The following is a 17,432-nucleotide window of genomic DNA, read 5'->3' as shown; positions in this document are numbered from 1 at the left end:
ACAACTCCTGACAGCGAGGCTGCCAATTGCGCGTCGATGAAGGAGACTGAACTGCCGGAATCCACCAAGAGGAGAATAGCGCGACCTTGGAGCCACGCTTGGAGTTTAACGGCTTTTGGAGGAGTGCCACCCGTGAGAGCTTGCCGTGAAATTGCCATCACCGTCTCGGTTGGGGCGTTTGGAAGCTCCTCGCTCCCTTCCATGCCCAAGAGCTCCAGCAGCTCTTCGACGACATGAAGCTGCACGCTCGTGGGGCAAGTGTGGTCCTGTCCCCTCGCTCGCCACACTTGAAACAAAGGCCACGTGCTCGCCGGTACTCGCGCAATGCCTTGATCTTGGAGTTGTCGCTGCGGTTGGTGTCGTTGGTCCGGCGCTCGGAAGTAGCCGGTGTCGTAGGAGGCCGCCCTTGTGGAGGAGGGGGCGGGAGCGGCATGGGCATGCCCACGTGCGCCCGCGTCGCCAGGTCCGCCGCCCGAGCCATGGTGGGTTGACGAGGCCGCTCCCAGGTGCCGCCGTTTGCCACTTCCTCTTGCAGTAGTGCTAGTGCACACGCCGTGTCCAGATCAGGCGGTCGTTGCACCAGCACAATCGCTAGTATGTCCGCCCGAAGTCCCTCCACAAAACGAGTGAGGTAATAATAAGGATGAATTGAGTCTGAGTAAGCAGACAAATGACTGATAATTTGCTCAAATCGTTTGATGTAATCTGCCACAGTTGTTGTTTGTGCAAGCGTGTAAAATTGGCGGCTGAGGAGTTGATGGCGATCTCGGCCAAAACGGGTGCACAACAAGGAAGAGAAAGATTCCCGGTCGAATTCAGAGAGTTTCTTCTGAATCGACTGCAGCCACACTGCGGCCGTGCCCGAGAAGTTGAGCGTGGCCATGGGAACCCAGAATTTCTCCTGAATCGCGAACATGTGAAAGTACTGCTCGCACAACGTCTTCCAGAGACGTGGGTTCTCGCTAAAAAATTGGGGAAACGCAATGGATGGGTGCGTCTCGCCGATCCCCGCGAGCAACTGGCTCGCATGTGCATAAGGAGAGGGCAGAGGTGCGGGAGACAGGGGAGCGAACTGACCGTTGGCCGGGGTGGACACCGACGCGAACGTCGGTGCCAGACCCCGCGGTAGGATGTCGATGTCGTGGCCGATCGGCCCTGATGCGACGCCGCCCTCCGGACCCTTGTTGTTGTCCGTCGGGTCGCGCAGGGGAACGAGTGTCGGAGCAGCCTTGGGCGCGGGCGCCTGCTCCTCCTCTGCCGCGGGTCGCCCCTGTTGGAGTTCAGCGACTGCGGTGGAGAGCCGGTCGACGCGCCGTTCCAGCTCCGGGCGCCAGGCGACCAGATCCTTCAATTTGGCCGCCGTCGAACGGATATCCGCGTGGATTCCGTCCAGCGAGGAAGTCAGCTTGTTGAAATATTCCTTGAAGGAGGGATCCATGGCGCTGATTCGATCTCTGATCGATTTTTGCCGCCGCGTCTCGATGAGGTGCGCCAGCCCCAAATCCAAGGCTTTGAATACCAGATGTTAGCACCCAGGTAGTATATCACACGATCTATTGTACTTGCTCACGAATTCGAGTATCTGATAGCGATTACAAGAAGTGGTACACAAGGGGATCGGGAGAGGAACAGGAAGCCGCCGCCGCCGGGTGCCGTGATCCACTGGATGGTTTGGCCTTCTGCGCGTGTGCCTTTAAGTAGTTGGTGCCTCCGCTCGGTCACACCCACTCTGGGCCTTGGTTCCGCGGGTTGGGCTTCCTCCGTCTTGCGGGCCGGCCCACGCCCGAGGCCGTATACTTGACGATGGGAGGACAAGGAGTGGTACTGGGCCTGACATAAAAGGTACACCTATGCCCCCATTCGCGTCAAGTTAATCGCGAGGACGATCACAAAAGTAGGTAAGAACAACAAAGCTTGGACGCCTCATGTTTATTGACAGTTTCTTGCCCCCTTCCATCACAATCACAACTGAGCTTCCAGATTCTGCGCGGCCATCAGCAACTCAGTTATAAGTAAAAGGAAATTTTCTTTTGAGTTTGTAGCTTCCTTGAAGCAGTCAAGGCTAACGAGAGAATTGATCTGCAGACGGGAATGAAACTAACCCTAAACAGAGAGTTTAACCGACGTAATTAACTGGGGGTCCCACTAGTCAGCGCCTCAGTGGCTAGTTAACGGAGTCATTAGCGACTAATTAAACAGGGACGCGTCAGCCGGCCGGCGACCATCCCACGCCGCGGAGTACCATGGAGAGTGCTACGAAGCGCTAGAAGGCTGGCTAAGGGGCTCATAGGCCTCCTGGGCGCTTCAAGAGCTCGGCTTCGCACTCGGTTTGATCAGCAGGGATGACTAGCAATGGCGAGCTAAGCCGCGGCGGCAGCGAGATCTCGGCCATGGCGGAATAGCTAGCTAGGGCACGAGCGCGAGAAGGGGAACAGGAGGAAAACGAGGAGGGGCTCACGGCGCATCCGATGGAGTCGTCGGCGAGCTCGGGGGAGCGTTGACGGTGGCGAATCGACGCCGGCGATCGGCGAACAGAGGCGGCGGTGACGAGCTCAAAGGCTCGCTGTGATGCTCCCGGGCTCGTGTTCATCGGCGAGGAGATGCAGCATGGCTCGGCGGAGCTTTTAGACAACTTCCTGAGGCGAGGCGACGGCGGTGAGCGCGGTGGTTCACGGCGGCGTGCTGCGGGTGCGTTCGGGGAAGAGAGCAGAGGAGGACGGGATAGTCACGGGCCAGGGGAACGGGCCCAGTTGGGCCTCAACCGAGTTTTTCAGGGTGGCCGGTGCGGGACGTAAAATCCATCGCTGCGCAGATTAGTACCGTACGGGAAGTTTAATTAGGATGTGACCAGTTTATTGGATGGACTTTACCTATTGCATCACCAACATGGGAATAATGCACGGCTGTTAACTGCGAAAGATGTCAAAGAGCATAAATAAAAGAGGCCACTGAGCTCAACCCGTGATCCAGCACTAAAAGGTGCACACGGACGTAAAGATGGCCTCTGAGGCCATCCGTGACCCAGCACCGATAAATGCACACGAATCAAAACAAATGCAGTGAAAAGATCCCTTATGAGGGCACGGTCGTAAAAAAAATAACACAATTGCACCCCGAGTTGGCACGTGCTATACATTAGCACTGGGCTTTTTGTTCAAATTCCTTTTTTAAATAGCGACTACTAAAGGCCGTCGGCCGACCCAAATTTGGATGGCCGCCGCCTATCCACCCCATTTATTCGTATGTGCCCGTCGGATTTGGTTCTCCCCCTGTGTTGTTTTCTTCCCTCGCATCCAAATTTACATGCTCACCACACGCATAGCAGCGGACCCCCTCCCTAGCTCGCCGCTTCCACACCTCAAAGGGAGTGCCTGCCCCCGCCGTCATGGCCGTGGCCGCCGTAATAAATAATGACGAAATTTGTAAAAAAAATTACACATAATTTGCATCTCTTTATAATATGCGAGAATAAGCACATCAAATTTACATGGATTTTACACATAATAGTGGTATTTTCGCAAAAAAAAGTTCACTAAAAAGTAATAAATTGTTGGCATTCATATTACCCTTAAATAAGAAAGAAAATAAAATTAAAATACGAAGTTATGTGATGAAGAATGAAAACTCTTTAAGAACAAAGAAAATGAAAAACTAAAACAAATAATGACAAAATTTGCATACAATTTGCCAAGAAATTACGTATTTTTATAATATGCTCTCGTGGTCGCGTCATCCGTCCTTCACAGACTAGTTGCATGTTGCATGCATGCGGTACTCTACGCGTGTGTGCTAAGAGAATTGACTAATCCTAATTATTTTTTTGATTTGTCTAGGGCACATATAAATGACTCAATCAAGCATAACAAGAAAAATAATATCTACACGATCTTCATCTAAGATCAATTACATAGGACTTATATGTGCAATCTTATAGCATATTCAGATGTGCTTTAGCAAAACTTTTGTTTTTTAGTCAACTCAAGTATAGCTAAATCATTGCCAAATGTTGTTTTTTCTCCTCCTAGCACTGACTCGACTTTGAATGAACTTGGCGTTGGTGCAATCTTTCTACATTTTTTTGTTTTGTTACTGCCTTTTAGGGGAGCTACGATTGCTTGTTTTGGTGTTTGCTTGTAACCAGGAAACCCCTTTTCTTGATGTGTGCCTTTTGCAATTGGCGAGTGCGTAGCCGTTTCATTGGCACCTTTGTATTGGCCGGACGTGTGGTCTGGGAGGGCATCGACCGAATGAGTTCGCCTGGCACGAGAAGTTCTTGGACCGAACGCCACTCGTATAGGCCTTTTGTTGTGACTAAGAAAAAGAAAAAATAAGGCCCAATTTAATCCGTGACTAAAAAACCCAGATTTGGCTGAGACTAATGAAGCCCTAATTTTGAGGTGATGATAAATGAAAATTTGCCATGACAAAAAAATTAGTGTAAAACTTACCATGATACATATACAAAACAATTTCCCATCGGAAAAACATTTGAACAGATTATTGTGGCAATGTATATCATTTTTTGCCTTTTGTTATTTTAATTACAAAATTGACGTGGCAGATGTATATAAAAATTTGCCATGATATTTCAATTAAAATTTCGATGCTCCATATAAAGAATTTAGCATTTATGTCAAATAAGAGTAGTTACGACCAAAGTTGCCGTGGCAGATGTATAATACATTTTGCCATGGTATTTTAAGGAAAATTTGTCATGCTTTTATATAAGAAATCTGTCATGTTTGTGAAATAGCACAGAAAATTGGTAAAAAAAATTCCATGACAAATGCATGTTCAAATTTGCCATGGTATTTTTATCAAATTTACCATGCTTTATAAAAATAAACTTGCCATGAATGTGAAATAATACAAAAAATGATAAAAAAATTGCGATGGCAAATGCATGTTCAATTTGCCATGGTATTTTTTTTACCGAAAATGCCATATTTTGCGTAATAAAAATTACCGTGTATGTCAAATAGCACACAAAAATGATCAAAAATTTGCCATGGCAAATGCATATTCAATTTTTCCGTGCTATTTTTTACCTAATTTGCCATGATTTATAAAATAAATTTGCCATTAATGTGAAATAATAAATTTCCATGGAAAATGCAAGTTCAATTTTTCCATGGTATTTTTACCAAAATTGTCATCTTTTGCGTAATAAAATTGACATGTATGTGAAAATAACACATACAAATGATTCAAAATTGCCATGCCAAGAATGCATATTAAAAATTTGCCATGATATTTTTATCAAAGTTTCCATGCTTTATGAAGAAAATTTGCCAAGAATGTGAAATAATACAAAAAATGATACAAAATTGCCATGAAAATGCATGTTCAATTTTGCCATGATGTTTTTTTTACCAAAATCGCCATATTTTGCATAATAAAATTGTAGTGTATGTGAAATAACACAAAAAATTGATCAAAAATTGCCATGGAAAATGCATATAAAAATTGCAGTGTTTTTTTGTCAAATTTGCCATGAAAGAAATTTGCGAAGAATGTGAAGTAATAAAAGATTGATAAAAAAATTGCGATGAAAAATTCACGCTGAATTTTGCCATGGTAGTTTTACAAAAATTGCCATCTTTTGCGTAATAAAATCGTCATGTATATGAAATAACACAAACAAATGATCAAAAAATTGCCATGGAAAAATGATAGCCAAATTCCCGTGGCACATGGAATAATATTGCCATGGCACGTAAAAAAATATGATAGAATTTGCCATGTTCTATGAATTAAATTTGCCATGATAGTCAAATTGAAATTGCCATGGTAAACTGGAAAAAGACGTCAAAAATAGAACTAGCTAGCAAAAAAGCATGAAGCCTGAATTGTTGTATGGGGCATGGTGAATTGAAAATGCCATGGTGAATGCAGTTGGCATGGGTAAAACAATTTCAATATGACATGGCAAAAAAGGATCTCAAAGTAACCATGGCAATTTTCCTCGAATATACATGGCAAAAACACAACAAAAGGTTGACACCATAGCAGAAACATATGTTGCATCGGCCGCGGGCGAGCAGGCGGCGCTCGCCTCGGCCCGCGACGGCACCTCGAGCCGGCCGACAGAGAGAGACAGCCGCGGAGCGCGGCGGAGGCCTGATTCTTGGCGTCTGGCTACGAGCTCGCATGACTCTGCTCTGGATCCGTTATTGTGGCACAGCACGCGGGGTTTTGACTGCGGCGACTGGCATGGGATAGAAGAGAGGGAACGAGAGGAAATTGATAAGATAGAAGGAGTGAGGGCAGCGGGGGGCTTCTTTTTTCGTTCCGGCGAGGCGTGAGATCGAGCGAACGCTTTCAATCGCTGACGTGTTTATTGATGGGTGTGTTAAGATTTGTGCTTATCATCCAACGGCTGCTGGCACGTTCGGTCTGAACATCAAAATTCCTAACGTTCAACCCTTATCATTTGTGTTTTATAAAGTTGTTTCTTTTCCTTCTGTATGTTATAATGTTGACTATTAAGAGATTCATTTAATTTAAAAACGGACGGAGGAAATGAATGGACATAATTATTTTTTCCAAAAAATATTTCCGCGCCAATCCATTGATTGTACTGCGGCTTTTGAAAGAAAGCAAAAGGGTGTGACTAGGTCTCAGTCGACTGATATTTTAACCAATTCTAAGAGCACCTCTAGCAGACTCCGCAAATTCCCGACCCGCAAAACGCGTTTGCAGTTCAACGCGGATCTCGTTTGCGGGTCGAAAACGTGCGTAGCCGAACAGAAACCGTATATGGAACTGCATAATTTGAAAAAAGTTTCGTGGGAGAAATTGCAACCGTAGTAGTTTATCACATACTACATATACTACATGATCAAACACTAATTCATTACAAACACTAGTTCATACTACATACTACATTCACTACTAGTACTAGAGGGGGGGGGGAGGTGGGGATCTAACGGCGGCGAGCTTGCGGCCATGGACGACGCGGTGGAGGATCTCAATCCTCCTCGTCGAAGCTGCCGAGACTGATGTACTTCGCTTTCTGCTCCTCGCGGATGCGCCGCCGCTCGTCGTCCTTCTCCTTGGCGGCAAGGTTCGCCGTGACCGCCTGCTGGAACACGAGGTCGTCGAGCTCCTTGTGGTGGCGCCGGTGCTTCGCCTCCTCGCGCAAGCTGCGTTCGGTAATGGTGGCCGCGACGGTGCCGACATCGGTGACGAAGTCCTCGGGCCCGACGACGCCGCGGCGCACGTGAAGGAAATATGCCCTAGAGGCAACAATAAAGTTGTTATTTTATATTTTCTTATATCATGATAAATATTTATTATCCATGCTAGAATTGTATTAATCAGAAACTTGATACATGTGTGGATACATAGACAAAACACAGTGTCCCTAGTAAGCCTCTACTAGACTAGCTCGTTAATAAAAAATGGTTAAGTTTCCTAACCATAGACATGTGTTGTCATTTGATAAACGGGATCACATCATTAGAGAATGATGTGATGGACAAGACCCATCCATTAGCTTAGCATAATGAACGTTTAGTTTTATTGCTATTGTTTTCTTCATGACTTATACATGTTCCTCTGACTATGAGATTATGCAACTTCCGAATACCAGAGGAGCACCTTGTGTGCTATCAAACGTCACAACGTAACTGGATGATTATAAAGATGCTCTACAGGTGTCTACGATGGTGTTTGTTGAGTTGGCATAGATCGAGATTAGGATTTGTCACTCCGTGTATCGGAGAGGTATCTCTGGGCCCTCTCGGTAATGCACATCACTATGAGACTTGCAAGCAATGTGACTAATGAGTTAGTTGTGGGATGATGCATTACGGAATGAGTAAAGAGACTTGCCAGTAAGTGAGGAAGCTAATGATGATGATCATGCAACTTCTGATCAAGTTACTATGGAACCTCGTAGGTCAACCAGAATAAGATTCGCACCAGAGTGGTACGGTAATCCTGTTCTGGAAGTCATGTTACTTGACCATGACGAACCTACGAACTACGAGGAAGCGATAATGAGCCCAAATTCCACAAAATGGCTTGAGGCCATGAAATCTGAGATGGGATCCATGTATGAGAACAAAGTATGGACTTTGGTTGACTTGCCCGATGATCGGCAGGCCATAGAGAATAAATGGATCTTCAAGAAGAAGACTGACACTGACGGTAATGTTACTGTCTACAAAGCTCGACTTGTTGCGAAAGGTTTTCGACAAGTTCAAGGAGTTGACTACGATGGGACCTTCTCACCTGTAGCGATGCCTAAGTCCGTCCGAATCATGTTAGCAATTGCTGCATTTTATGATTATGAAATTTGGCAAATGGATGTCAAAACTGCATTCCTTAATGGATATCTTAAAGAAGAGTTATATATGATGCAACTAGAAGGTTTTGTCGATCCAAAAGGCGCTAACAAAGTGTGCAAGCTCTAGCGATCCATTTATGGACTGGTGCAATTGCCTTGGCAAAGGAATCTAGATTTCACAAGAGAACCAAGCATCAAGAGACACTTCAATTCCATCCATGATCAAGTCAAGGAGGAAGACATAGAGATTTGCAAGATACATACGGATCTGAATGTTGCAGACCCATTGACTAAGCCTCTCTCATGAGCAAAACATGATCAGCACCAAGACTCCATGGGTGTTAGAATCATTACAATGTAATCTAGATTATTGACTCTAGTGCAAGTGGGAGACTGAAGGAAATATGCCCTAGAGGCAATAATAAAGTTGTTATTTATATTTCCTTATATAATGATAAATGTTTATTATTCATGCTAGAATTGCATTAACCGGAAACTTTTTACATGTGTGAATACATAGACAAACAGAATGTCACTAGTTTGCCTCTACCTGACTAGCTCGTTGAATCAATGATGGTTATGTTTCCTAACCATGGACATGAGTTGTCGTTTGATTAACGGGATCACATCATTAGAGAATGATGTAATTGACTTGACCCATCCGTTAGCTTAGCACAATGACCGTTTAGTTTATTGCTATTGCTTTCTCCATAAATTATACATGTTCCTATGACTATGAGATCATGCAACTCCCGAATACCAGAGGAACACTTTGTGTGCCACCAAACGTCACAACGTAACTGGGTGATTATAAAGGTGCTCTACAGGTGTCTCCGATGGTGTTTGTTGAGTTGGCATAGATCGAGATTAGGATTTGTCACTCCGATTGTCGGAGAGGTATCTCTGGGCCCTCTCGGTAATGTACATCACTATAAGCCTTGCAAGCAATGTAGGTAATGAGTTAGTTACGGGATGTAGCATTACGGAATGAGTAAATAGACTTGCCGGTAACGAGATTGAACTAGGTATTGAGATACCGACGATCGAATCTCGGGCAAGCAACATACCGATGACAAAGGGAACAACATATATCGTTATGCGTTTGACCGATAAAGATCTTTGTAGAATATGTGGGAGCCAATATGAACATCCAGGTTCCTCTATTGGTTATTGACCGGAGACGTGTCTCGGTCATGTCTACATAGTTCTCGAACCCGTAGGGTCCGCACGCTTAATGTTCGGTGACGATCGGTATTATGAGTTTATGTGTTTTGATGTACCGAAGGTAGTTCGGAGTCCCGGATGTGATCACGGACATGACGAGGAGTCTCAAAATGGTCGAGGCATAAAGATTAATATATTGGACGGGTATATTCGGACACCGAAAGTGTTCCGGGTGATTTCGGAGAAAACCGGAGTACCAGAGGGTTACCGGACCCCCCTGGAGAACCAATGGGCCACATGGGCCTTAGTGGAGAGAGAGAGGGCCGGCCAGGGCAGGCCGCACGCCCCCTCTCCCTCTAGTCCGAATTGGACTAGGAGGGGGGCGCCCCCCCTTTCCTTCTCACTCTCCTCCTTCCTTTCCCCCTCCTAGTAGGAGTAGGAAAGGGGAGTCCTACTCCTACTAGGAGGAGGACTCCTCCTCTCCTGGCGCGCCCCTAGGGCCGTCCGGCCTCCCCCTTGCTCGTTTATATACAGGGGCAGGGGGCACCCTAGAACACACAAGTTGATTGTTTCTAGCCGTGTCCGGTGCCCCCTCCACCATAATCCACCTCGGTCATATCGTAGCGGTGCTTAAGCGAAGCCCTGTTCCGGTAGCATCATCATCACCGTCATCACACCGTCGTGTTGACAAAGATCTCCCTCGACACTCTACTGGATCGTGAGTTCGTGGGACGTTACCGAGCCGAACGTGTGCAGATCGCGGAGGTGCCGTACCTTCGGTGCTAGGATCGGTCGATCGTGAAGACGTACGACTACATCAACCGCGTTGTCATAACTCTTACGCTTACGGTCTACGAGGGTACGTAGACAACACTCTTCCCTCTCGTTGCTATGCATCACCATGATCTTGCGTGTGCGTAGGAATTTTTTTGAAATTACTGCGTTCCCCAACAACATGGACAACACTCTTCCCTCTCGTTGCTATGCATCACCATGATCTTGCATGTGCGTAGGAATTTTTTTGAAATTACTGCGTTCCCCAACACTTTTCAGGTATTTCAGGATGTTCTTGACCGCTGTCCAGTGATCCACTCCTGGATTACTTTGGTACCTCCCTGCTAAACTAATAGCAAGGCACACATCAGGTCTGGTACACAGCATTGCATACATGATAGAACCTACAGCTGAAGCATAGGGAATGACTTTCATTTTCTCTCTATCTTGTGCAGTGGTCGGGCATTGAGTCTGACTCAACTTCACACCTTGTAACACAAGCAAGAACCCTTTCTTTGCCTGATCCATTTTGAACTTCTTCAAAACTTTATCAAGGTATGTTCTTTGTGAAAGTCCAATTAAGCATCTTGATCTATCTCTACAGATCTTGATGCCCAATATATAAGCAGCTTCACCGAGGTCTTTCATTGAAAAATTCTTATTCAAGTATCCTTTTATGCTATTCAGAAATTCAGTATCATTTCCGATCAACAATATGTCATCTACATATAATATCAGAAATGCTATAGAGCTCCCACTCACTTTCTTGTAAATACAGGCTTCTTCCAAAGTTTGTATCAAACCATATGCTTTGATCACACTATCAAAGCGTATATTCCAACTCTGAGAGGCTTGCACCAGTCCATAAATGGATTGCTGGAGATTGCACACTTTGTTAACACCTTTCGGATTGCCAAAACCTTCTGGTTGCATCATATACAACTCTTCTTTAAGATATCCATTAAGGAATGCAGTTTTGACATCCATTTGCCAAATTTCATAATCATAAAATGCGGCAATTGCTAACATGATTCGGACGGACTTAAGCATCACTACGGGTGAGAATGTCTCATCATAGTCAACTCCTTGAACTTGTTGAAAACCTTTTGCAACAAGTCGAGCTTTGTAGACAGTAATATTACCATTAGCGTCAGTATTCTTCTTGAAGATCCATTTATTATCTATGGCCTGCCGATCATCGGGCAAGTCAACCAAAGTCCACACTTTATTCTCATACATGGATCCCATCTCAGATTTCATGGTCTCAAGCCATTTTGCGGAATCTGGGCTCATCATCGCTTTCTCATAGTTCGTAGGTTTGTCATGGTCAAGTAACATGACCTCCAGAAAAGGATTACCGTACCACTCTGGTGCGGATCTTGCTCTGGTTGACCTACGAGGTTCGGTAGTAACTTGATTAGAAGTTTCATGATCATCATCATTAGCTTCCTCACTTATGGGTGTAGGAATCATTGGAACTGATTTCAGTGATGAACTACTTTCCAATAAGGGAGCAGGTACAATTACCTCATCAAGTTCTAATTTCCTCCCACTCACTTCTTTCGAGAGAAACTCCTTCTCTGGAAAGGATACATTCTTAGCAGCGAATATCTTGCCTATCAGGATGAAGCTTTTTCACATAAGCATCATAGCCCCAAACTTTAAGAAATGACAACATGAGTTTCTTGCCAAACCATAGTTCATAAGGTGTCGTCTCAACGGATTTAGATGGTGCCCTATTTAACGTGAATGCAACCGTCTCTAAAGCATAACCCCAAAACGATAGCGGTAAATCAGTAAGAGACATCATAGATCGCACCATATCTAGTAAAGTACAATTACGACGTTCGGACACACCATTACGCTGTGGTGTTCCAGGTGGCGTGAGTTGCGAAACTATTCCGCATTGTTTCAAATGTACACCAAACTCGTAACTCAAATATTCTCCTCCACGATCAAATCGTAGAAACTTTATTTTCTTGTTACGATGATTTTCCACTTCACTCTGAAATTCTTTGAACTTTTCAAATGTTTCAGACATATGTTTCATTAAGTAGATATACCCATATCTGCTCAAATCATCTGTGAAGGTGAGAAAATAACGATATCCGCAGCGAGCCTTAATGTTCATTGGACCACATACATTAGTATGTATGATTTCTAATAACTCTGTTGCTCGCTCCATTGTTCCGGAGAACGGAGTTTTAGTCATCTTGCCTATGAGGCATGGTTCGCAAGTACCAAGTGATTCATAATCAAGTGATTCCATAAGTCCATCAGAATGGAGTTTCTTCATGCGCTTTACACCAATATGAACCAAAAGGCAGTGCCACAAATAAGTTGCACTATCATTATCAACTCTGCATCTTTTGGCTTCAATACTATGAACATGTGTATCACTACTATCAAGATTTAGTAAAAATAGACCACTCATCAAGGGTGCATGACCATAAAAGATATTACTCTTATAAATACATCAACCATTATTCTCCGATTTAAATGAATAACCGTCTCGCATCTAACAAGATCCAGATATTATGTTCATGCTCAACGCTGGCACCAAATAACAATTATTTAGGTCTAAAACTAATCCCGAAGGTAGATGTAGAGGTAGCATGCTGACGGCGATCACATCGACTTTGGAACCATTTCCCACGCACATCGTCACCTCGTCCTTAGCCAATCTTCGCTTAATCTGTAGCCCATGTTTCGAGTTGCAAATATTAGCAACAGAACCAGTATCAAATACCCAGGCGCTACTGCGAGCATTAGTAAGGTACACATCAATAACATGTATATCAAATATACCTTTCACTTTGCCATCCTTCTTTTCCGCCAAATACTTGGGGCAGTTCCGCTTCCAGTGACCAGTCCCTTTGCAGTAGAAGCACTCAGTTTCATGCTTAGGTCCAGACTTGGGTTTCTTCACTTGAGCAGTAACTGGCTTGTTGTTCTTCTTGAAGTTCCCCTTCTTCCCTTTACCCTTTTTCTTGAAACTAGTGGTCTTGTTGACCATCAACAGTTGATGCTCCTTCTTGATTTCTACCTCCGCATCCTTTAGCATTGCAAAGAGCTCGGGAATTGTCTTATCCATCCCTTGCATATTATAGTTCATCACGAAGCTCTTGTAGCTTGGTGGCAGTGATTGAAGAACTCTGTCAATGACACTACCATCAGGAAGATTAACTGCCAGCTGAGTCAAGTGGTTGTGGTACCCAGACATTCTGAGTATATGTTCACTGGTAGAACTATTCTACTCCATTTTGCAGTTGTAGAACTTATTGGAGACTTCATATCTCTCAATCCGGGCATTTGTTTGAAATATTAACTTCTACTACTGGAACATCTCATATGCTCCATGACGTTCAAAACGTCTTTGAAGTCCCAGTTCTAAGCTGTAAAGCATGGCACCCTGAACTATCTAGTAGTCATCAGCTTTGCTCTGCCAAGTGTTCACAACATCTGGCGTTGCTCCTGCAGCGGGTTTGTCACCTAGCGGTGCTTCCAGGATGTAATTCTTCTATGCAACAATGAGGATAATCCTCAAGTTACGGACCTAGTTCGTGTAGTTGCTACCATCATCTTTCAACTTAGCTTTCTCTAGGAACGCATTAAAATTCAACGGAACAACATCACGAGCCATCTATCTACAACAACATAGACATGCAAAATACTATCAGGCACTAAGTTCATGATAAATTAAAGTTCAATTAATCAAATTACTTAAGAACTCCCACTTAGATAGACATCTCTCTAATCATCTAAGTGATCACGTGATCCATATCAACTAAACCATGTCTGATCATCACGTGAGATGGAGTAGTTTTCAACGATGAACACCATTATGTTGATCATATCTACTATATGATTCATGCTTGACCTTTCAGTCTTAGTGTTCCGAGGCCATATCTGCATATGCTAGGCTCGTCACGTTTAACCCGAGTATTCTGCATGTGCAAAACTGGCTTGCACCCATTGTATGTGAACTAGAGCTTATCACGCCCGATCATTGATACGTCTCCAACGTATCTATAATTTTTGATTGTTCCATGCTACTATATATTCTGTTTTGGATGTTAATGGGCTTTATTTTACACTTTTATATTATTTTTGGGACTAACCTATTAACCCAAGGCCCAATGCAAATTGCTGTTTTTTTGCCTATTTCAGTGTTTCGCAGAAAAGGAATATCAAACGGAATCCAAACGAAATGAAACCTTCGGGAGAGTTATTTTTGGAACAAACGTGATCCAGGGGACTTGGAGTGGACGTCAAGAAAAAATCAAGGAGGCCACGAGGCAGGGGGCACGCCTACCCCCCTAGGCGCGCCCTCCACCCTCGTGGGCCCCTCATTGCTCCACCGACCTACTTCTTCCTCCTATATATATTCATATACCCCGAAAACATCCAGGAGCACCAGAAACCCTATTTCCACCGCCGCAACCTTCTGTACCCAAGAGATCCCATCTTGGGGCCTTTTCCGGAGCTCCGCCGGAGGGGGCATCGATCGCGGAGGGCCTCTACATTAACTCCATGGACTCTCCGGTGATGTGTGAGTAGTTTACTTCAGACCTTCGGGTCCATAGCTAGTAGCTAGATGGCTTCTTCTCTCTCTTTGGATCTCAATACAATGTTCTCCTTGATCTTCTTGGAGATCTATTCGATGTAACTCTTTTTGCAGTATGTTTGTCGAGATCCAATGAATTGTGGGTTTATGATCAAGTATATCTATGAACAATATTTGAATCTTCTCTGAATTCTTTTATGCATGATTGGTTATCTTTGCAAGTCTCTTTGAATTATCAGTTTGGTTTGGCCTACTAGATTGATCATTCTTGCAATGGGAGAAGTGCTTAGCTTTGGGTTCAATCTTGCGGTGCTCGATCCCAGTAACAGAAAGGGAAACAACACGTATTGTATTGTTGCGATCGAGGATAAAAAGATGGGGTTTATATCATATTGCTTGAGTTTATCCCTCTACATCATGTCATCTTACCTAATGCATTACTCTGTTCTTATGAACTTAATACTCTAGATGCATGCTGGATAGCGGTTGATGTGTGGAGTAATAGTAGTAGATGCGGGCAGGAGCCGGTCTACTTGTCATGGACGTGATGCCTATATTCATGATCAGCCTAGATATTCTCATAACTATGCTCAATTCTATCAATTGCTCGACAGTAATTCGTTCACCCACCGTAATACTTATGCTATCTTGAGAGAAGCCACTAGTGAAACCTATGGCCCCCGGGTCTATTCTCCATCATATAAGTTTCCAATCTATTTTACTTTGCAATTTTTTACTTTCAATCTATATCATAAAAATACCAAAAATATTTATCTTATCATTATCATATCTATCAGATCTCACTCTCGTAAGTGACCGTGAAGGGATTGACAACCCCTTTATCACGTTGGTTGCGAGGTTCTTATTTGTTTGTGTAGGTACGAGGGACTTGCGTGTGGCCTCCTACTTGATTGATACCTTGGTTCTAAAAAACTGAGGGAAATACTTACGCTACTTTGCTGCATCACCCTTTCCTCTTCAAGGGAAAACCAACGCAGTGCTCAAGAGGTAGCAAGAAGGATTTCTGGCGCCATTGCCGGGGAGTCTACGCACAAGTCAAGACATACCAAGTACCCATCACAAACTCTTATCCCTCGCATTACATTATTTGCCATTTGCCTCTTGTTTTCCTCTCCCCCACTTCACCCTTGCCTTTTTATTTGCCTCTTTCCCATTTGTTTTCTTGTACAATGGCTGATTCAAAAAGGGCTAAGGGTTCTCTCCCGGGTTTTACCTTGGATAGTCCCTCTGTCCTCTCTAAGCTCATAAGTAATGATGCTATGGAGAGACCTACTGGCGTTATCAATGAGAGTTTGAATAATTTCGATGAAGATGATCCCAGAATTTTTTGTTATTTACTTGATGAATCTTTGAAAGACGCTTGGGATAGGCTATTAAGTATCCGAGCTAGCTATGTGCCCCAATATCAAATTGAGGTTTACCTGAAAAGCTTTTATATTGGTTTACCCTCTTCATTCAAGCAAGTTCTAGATTCTATCTTTAAAGAAGGTTTTCTTGAGGGGGATCCCATTGATACTTATGAAAGGATGAAAACTATATTTGGGCACCCCATGAGTGAGAAGGTTGAATCTACCTCTCTTTTGTGCTTTTATCAAAATGAAATTATCAAAGAAATGAGGGCTAGCTTAGACGCCAATTTCCGTAACGTACTTAATCTTTCTTCCACTATCAATGGCCACGTGCTATCTCAAAATATAAATATAAATGCTATAGAAAAGATATTTTCTCTTTTCTTTCCTAATACCAAAGATGGCAATACCTAGATCTATCCTTGCTTTTATGCCTAGCTAGGGGCGTTAAACGATAGTGCTTGTTAGGAGGCAACCCAATTTTATTTTTGTTACTTGCTTTTTGATTATGTTTAGTAATAAATAATTCATCTAGACTATGTTTAGATGTGGTTTTATGCTTTTAATTAGTGTTTGTGCCAAGTAGAACCTTTGGGAAGACTTGGGGAAAGTCTTTGTGATCTTGCTGTAAAAAACAGAAACTTTAGCGCTCACGAGAATTGCTGCCATTTTTTATTGAAGAGTGCTATTTAGTTAATTATTTTTGAAGATGATTAATAGATAAATTTCTCACGTCCAACAATTTATTTTAGAATTTTTGGGGTTCCATAAGTAGTCGAAACCTATAGATTACTACAGACTGTTCTGTTTTTGACAGATTCTGTTTTTCGTGTGTTGTTTGCTTATTTTGATGAATCTATGGCTAGTAATAGAGCTTATGAACCATAGAGAAGTTGGAATACAGCATGTTTAACACCAACATAAATAAATAATGAGTTCATTACAGTACCTTGAAGTGGTAGTTTGTTTTCTTTTACTAACGGAGCTCATGAGATTTTCTATTTGAGTTTTGTGTTGTGAAGTTTTCAAGTTTTGGGTAAGGATTTGATGGATTATGGAAGAAGGAGTGACAAGAGCCTAAGATTGGGTATGCCCAAGGCACCCCAAGGTAAAATCCAAGGACAACCAAAAGCCTAATCTTGGGGATGCCCCGGAAGGCATCCCTCTTTTGTCTTCGTCCATCGGTAACTTTACTTGGAGCTATATTTTTATTCACCACATGATATGTGTTTTGCTTGGAGCGTCTTGTATGATTTGAGTCTTT

General features: G+C 43.6%; 1 protein-coding gene across 1 annotated transcript; it reads right to left on the bottom strand.

The window, feature by feature from the left end:
* Positions 1–6: 6 nt before the first annotated feature.
* LOC119317526 lies at positions 7–2,745 on the bottom strand. The gene is made up of 2 exons (XM_037591996.1): positions 2,459–2,745; positions 7–1,983 (listed from the first exon to the last, which is right to left on the bottom strand). The coding sequence occupies exon 2, from the start codon at positions 1,436–1,438 to the stop codon at positions 158–160; it is 1,281 nt and encodes a 426-aa protein (XP_037447893.1). The 5' UTR covers positions 1,439–1,983; positions 2,459–2,745; the 3' UTR covers positions 7–157.
* Between the last annotated feature and the right edge of the window lie 14,687 nt (positions 2,746–17,432).

The sequence above is a fragment of the Triticum dicoccoides genome, chromosome 6A (genome assembly GCF_002162155.2).
Source record: "Triticum dicoccoides isolate Atlit2015 ecotype Zavitan chromosome 6A, WEW_v2.0, whole genome shotgun sequence".
Taxonomy (NCBI): Eukaryota; Viridiplantae; Streptophyta; class Magnoliopsida; order Poales; family Poaceae; genus Triticum; species Triticum dicoccoides.
Note: the sequence above shows the minus strand (reverse complement) of the source record. Positions and strands in the feature narration are given on the sequence as shown.

Coding starts and splice junctions, on each gene's coding strand:
- LOC119317526 (XM_037591996.1), bottom strand. CDS start 1,438: ATGGATCCCTCCTTCAAGGAATATTTCAACAAGCTGACTTCCTCGCTG.